The sequence below is a fragment of the Juglans regia genome, chromosome 16 (assembly GCF_001411555.2).
Source record: "Juglans regia cultivar Chandler chromosome 16, Walnut 2.0, whole genome shotgun sequence".
NCBI classification, from domain to species: Eukaryota; Viridiplantae; Streptophyta; class Magnoliopsida; order Fagales; family Juglandaceae; genus Juglans; species Juglans regia.
In genome coordinates, this window is record NC_049916.1 from 20,900,049 (window position 1) to 20,905,319 (window position 5,271).

At 35.5% G+C, this 5,271-nt stretch overlaps 1 protein-coding gene across 3 annotated transcripts; it reads left to right on the forward strand.

The window, feature by feature from the left end:
• Positions 1 to 419: 419 nt before the first annotated feature.
• Positions 420 to 4,786, forward strand: LOC108989396 (probable 6-phosphogluconolactonase 1). 3 transcript variants are annotated; one of them, XM_018962975.2, is made up of 5 exons: positions 420 to 739; positions 820 to 904; positions 1,515 to 1,713; positions 1,799 to 1,934; positions 4,019 to 4,786. In XM_018962975.2, the coding sequence occupies exons 3-5, from the start codon at positions 1,541 to 1,543 to the stop codon at positions 4,508 to 4,510; spliced, it is 801 nt and encodes a 266-aa protein (XP_018818520.2). In that variant the 5' UTR covers positions 420 to 739; positions 820 to 904; positions 1,515 to 1,540; the 3' UTR covers positions 4,511 to 4,786. The 3 variants fall into 3 exon arrangements, with proteins under 3 accessions (XP_018818520.2, XP_018818521.2, XP_018818519.2); XM_018962976.2 differs by lacking the exon at positions 820 to 904 and having other exon boundaries at positions 624 to 739; XM_018962974.2 differs by lacking the exon at positions 420 to 739 and having other exon boundaries at positions 800 to 904.
• The last annotated feature ends 485 nt before the right edge of the window (positions 4,787 to 5,271 follow it).

The window sequence follows — 5,271 nt, forward strand, 5'->3', positions numbered from 1 at the left end:
AAACTATATTCTGTTTACTTGCAAGAAGAAGGCAGGGAAATCTATTTGTATATTTTTCAGCGTCAGCTTTAGGGTGAGTTTGGTAACTTTGGTTACCATACTTTGGTTATCAAACTCATCTCAATTTATCTTAATTCATCATTATAATTTTTTTAAATTTTAATATAAAATATAATAAATAATTTAACTTTTTCAAATCTCAAAATAATGATAATATTAAAAAATAATATTCTAATAATTAGGTTGTGTTTGGATGTTGAAGTGAATTGAGTTGAGTTAAATTGAGATGATAAAATATTATTAGAATATTATTTTTTAATATTATTATTATTTTAAGATTTAAAAAAGTTGAATTGTTTATTTTATTTTATATTAAAATTTGAAAAAATTATAATGATGAGTTGGGATGATATGAAATTAATTGCCATGGCTCTGCTCTTCTGTAAAAATTAGAATTTTTGTTTTCTTTGGCAGCTTTAACCCATAAGATTTACATGAATTTATTGACCTTTTATTTTTTTATTTTCATTTTGATTTCTGTCTCAGATGTTTTCGCAGAGGATCTAGGATTGAGGAATTTTCTCATCATCATCAGTGAAAAGCGGAGAGAGAGAGAGAGATTTATTCATTCTCTCTCTATCTAGTTTTATCCGGTTACTTCGAGAAGAGAGAGAGACTTGTTGTTTTGTGTGTGCGTGTGTTTTGTCACGGTCATTGTTTGCACGTGGAAGCCCACAAGGTAAAATTCTTCTCAACTTCTTGTGAAGGTTTTGTTACAATCAAAGAGTAAATGAATTAGAAAATAATGTTTCTATGCAGTATGATATAATTCCTTATTCATACCAATCTTCCACCTTCGCCAGTTTCTTACGTCTCTTTGCCACTCCTCTTCTCCTCCACCGTTGTAAGCATTTCTCTTTTGTTGTATTTTTGTTCTTCGACATGCCTGCGGTGTCGGGAATCCTAGACTGCATGGGATTGTTCATTTTTTTGTAGTTTTATTTTTTTTTTCAGCTTCTTGGTGTAATGGGGTTCTGAGTCGAGGGTTTTACGATCTGGCTGTGATGGATGCCTGTATTTGCTGTGAAATTTCTGTTTGACTTGATTTCGGTTCCTTTGCGTTGATCTCTGGAGCATAAACTGTATAATTATCATACCCTTTTGTTGGATTGTCTTCTTCTCGTCAATTTGACTCCATGCACAGATAGATTTGCGTTACCATATAGTTGTTCATAATTTCTTTTTTCTAATATCTCAAATTGTTGTTTGAAAAAAAAAAACATTCAGTCATGGACTCTGTAGAATTTTAAATGATCTAGATTTTATGTTCACCTGTACTAGTATAAGTCGCTGCATATGAGCGCTACAAGGAGGATGACTACTTTGTAGATTGATGTCATATTGATTCTAGTTAAGCTTGTTGAAAGCATGGCTCTTTCTGAAGGTCAGATTGTATTTTTGCAAAAATAAACCAGTCTGAATTTTTGGTATTGTTGTCGTTCTTATGTTTCTAGATAGAGCTGTTAAACTTATTGAAAGAATGGCTCTCTCTGGGGCTTGTAAAAATCGAGGGGAGGTGAGGATCCATGAAAGTTTGGATGAGCTTAGCACTGATTTGGCAGACTATATTGCTGAATTATCAGAGGCATCTGTGAAAGAGCGGGGTGTCTTTGCCATTGCGTTGTCTGGTGGTTCTCTTGTTGGCTTAATGAGGTATCAAAGCCTTCCTTTTGTTTGCCTCTTGATTTCTCTAGTTTTATGACTTTGGTACTTAGTTTAACAACGCGGTGAAAAACAGGAAACTCTGTGATGCTCCTTACAACAAGACTGTAGACTGGGCCAAATGGTATATATTTTGGGCTGACGAGCGTGTTGTGGCAAAAACTCATGCTGACAGCAATTATAAGCTAGCAAAGGATGGCCTATTGTCCAAGGTTTTTACCTCTTACTTCATATATTCTTGTGTCTTTTTTCACTTTACCTATCTATATGTAGGCTGTGTTCGATTTTCAGAAAGGTTGGAGAGGGAGGAAAGTAAATGCAGTTGGTTGCCATCCTTGAGCACTGCATGCCTTTTGTTTAGACACCTTCGCTGCTTTTTTGGAAAAAAAGTGGTTTTCCCTACTGATAGCCAGATACAGGAGTCCGTTATGGATTTAGTTGTCAGTTCAAATCCTCTTCAAAATTGGTCCAGACCCTTCCAGTTACTGGAACATTTACTTGAGGCCAACTTATCTGCCAATTTATTTGGCACCAAATGTCTTCTTAACACCCTTAGACTGTCATTACTTTCTTTGTGTGGAGTGATTGGTAAGATCTTTTGGATTTTCCTGTCGATAGAAAGTACCATGATTCAACTCTTTAACTATTGTGCGGATTCAAGATATGTGTATGAAAGTAATAGGTGCTTATCATATTTATTTAGTCGAGTTTGTACCATGCTGAAAATTGCTACCTGCTGCTAAAATTTGGAGTTTCTTTAATATCTCAATGTCCTCTTTAGTCTTTACAGTTGCTTTATACTTGTTACGGTTTTATTCTTTTGTGGACTTTCAATCTTGTAAAATTGGCAGCTAATGATAAGGTTCTTACAAAATATAGTGTTGATACGGAGGAAGGACTTTAGGCAAATATTATTTAGGTGGCTACTTAGCCATTTTCTGTTGTATTTTTTGTTTCTATGTAGAGGCTATTATAACAGCTAAATGCCTACATTATTCCCCTTTCTCTCTAAAGAATGGTGTTGCTCATGGGGATATAAATATATAAATATATATTTTTTTGTAGGTAAAAATGTAAATGAAATTGAGCGGCTGTGATGGTCATGGGGAGATAGGACTTACAATTTTATTTTATTTTTTCTTTCTTTTCTTGCTTGTTGTATAAGGTCCCATACTCGGAACCACTGGTATCTAGTAAGTTGGCTTGGAGAATACATATCTTGGAATTCAATATCAAAATACAATTATGTTTTGACTGACTAATTAGTATGTCTCAATGTAACCAAGCATGTCCTTTATTACTTGCTCTTCTGTATGAATGGGGAAGTGGTCCTTATTAAGTTGATATTCTCTTACTTACCGGAAAAAAACATCAATAAAAGATGTTCTCCCATAAATAGATTTTGATTTATATGTAAAATCTCATCTCTATGCACTTTTAATTGACAAATATTAGACTGTCAATCTTGTATTTGTGGCAGCCCTTACTTACCTGTAAAGCCTCCTACTTATGCCTGAGATACTTTTCGAGGAATTTATGAATCTTTATCATTGTCAAGGTTCCCACTTTCGGTAGTAAAAACAAGTTTCTACTGCTTATGATTGACTAAATTGAGTATCAAATCCCATAAATGCTGAAGCATAATTCAGTAGCACCAGCGTCTCTTTAGTAAGTATGTTATCATCATATATTACACTAATTTTAAGAAGAGTTATTCTGTTATCAAGCAGGAGTGTAGAGCACACCATCCACATCACTTAAATGGTAAGATTTGATTTGTAATATTCAAATTTTAAAATTTATTTTTCAAATCAAATTATGTCACATAAGGAGTGAGTGCTGTAGAGCTCTTAGAATAGCAGTATTCTTGTAAGAAGCCACACTTTGTTCTTTTTTTTATGCATAGTGGTATCCTCCATAAACTTGGACATATTGTAGGTGATCTAGATTTGAAGGTGGGTGAGGACTAGTTACTTGTAAGTCTCTTGACATTGTACAGGGGACCTAGGATCAAATCCTAGTTAGGGCAAAGGATTGGAGAAACCTACCTTCTATTGAGTGGCCTATAGTTCCAATGTGACCGTGCTCTCAAATGGGCCCAGCAAAAATATTTATTAAGTTTTGAAGACTCAGGACCACTTTTGCTGGTTAGATTTTTTTTTTTTTTTTTATGAGCTTTGCTGGTTGTTAGATTACTTGTGCTGGTGTATTAATAAAATCTTATAGGGTGTTTCACTGTCAAATGATATGGGTGTGTATAATCTTCTCATTAGATCACCTGCATTTTACATTACAGGTGCCTATAATTCCCAGTCACGTGCATTCTATCAATGATTCAATGACAGCAGAGGAGGCTGCCGATGACTACGAGTTTGTCATCCGACAATTAGTGAAAACTCGTGTGGTCAGTGTGTCTGAGATTAGTGATTGCCCGAAGTTTGACCTTATACTCCTTGGAATGGGCCCTGATGGCCATGTTGCCTCACTATTCCCTAACCACTCGGTGCTCAATGAGAGAGATGAGTGGGTAACTTTTATTACTGATTCCTCCAAACCCCCACCAGAGAGGATCACATTCACTTTGCCTGTCATCAACTCAGCTTCCAACGTTGCTGTGGTCGTGACAGGTGACAGCAAAGCAGAGGCTGTACACTTAGCAATCGACGATGTGGGACCTGACTCGCTGTCACCGCCAGCAAGGATGGTGCAGCCAATGAAAGGGAAGTTGGTGTGGTTTTTGGACAAGCCAGCTGCCTCAAAACTTGACCGTTCTCAATTTTCTGAGTAGGTTGGGATGTGTATTGCTTGTATGTTGTAGTGATGTGATTTTACCCCAGTGGATTATGTTCTTTCCCATTAGTTCTTTTTGCTTTTCGCTTTCGGTTAAGTTCTCCATTTGGCCTTTCTTGCTCTCTTCCTTAACAAGGGTTGGACAATTGTGATTATCCTTTGTTGTGAGATGAGGTTAATAAGGTAGTGGCCGTGATGCAAAAGCTGTTTTGTTCAGGTTCCTTTTAGGAACTTGAATACTAAGTTGGGTGAAATTCAACAGGATCTTTGTCTCCTCCCTCTGCTCACTCACAAACAAACACACTCACACGTTGTTGTTGTGATCATCATCATAGTTACTGGTGCTTAGTAGCCTAATGTTCACAGAATGATAAATTAGACTTGAAACAGCAGATCACCAGATTAGTTCAATTATCATAAACATTTGTAAGTAATTGACACTCCCATATCTTTCAAGATTAGCGACTGGTTTTCAAATTCTACAGGTACAGGGATAAGGTTGACACACCTTTCTCTTTAAAATGATATGCCTTTGCCCAGTGGCGAATCTCCCCAAAAAATTTTCAAAATAGTCCCTAAATTTTATTGATAATTTAATGTATATAGAAATTGGCCCTCCAAAAAAAAATTATAGTTTTCTTATTCTCATATACTTTTTAAAATTTTGTAAAATTTCAATATACATAGAAATGTCTCTCCAATTTTTTCCTATAACCCCTAGATTTTGTATAGTTTCTATATATTATCTATTTTGACGGA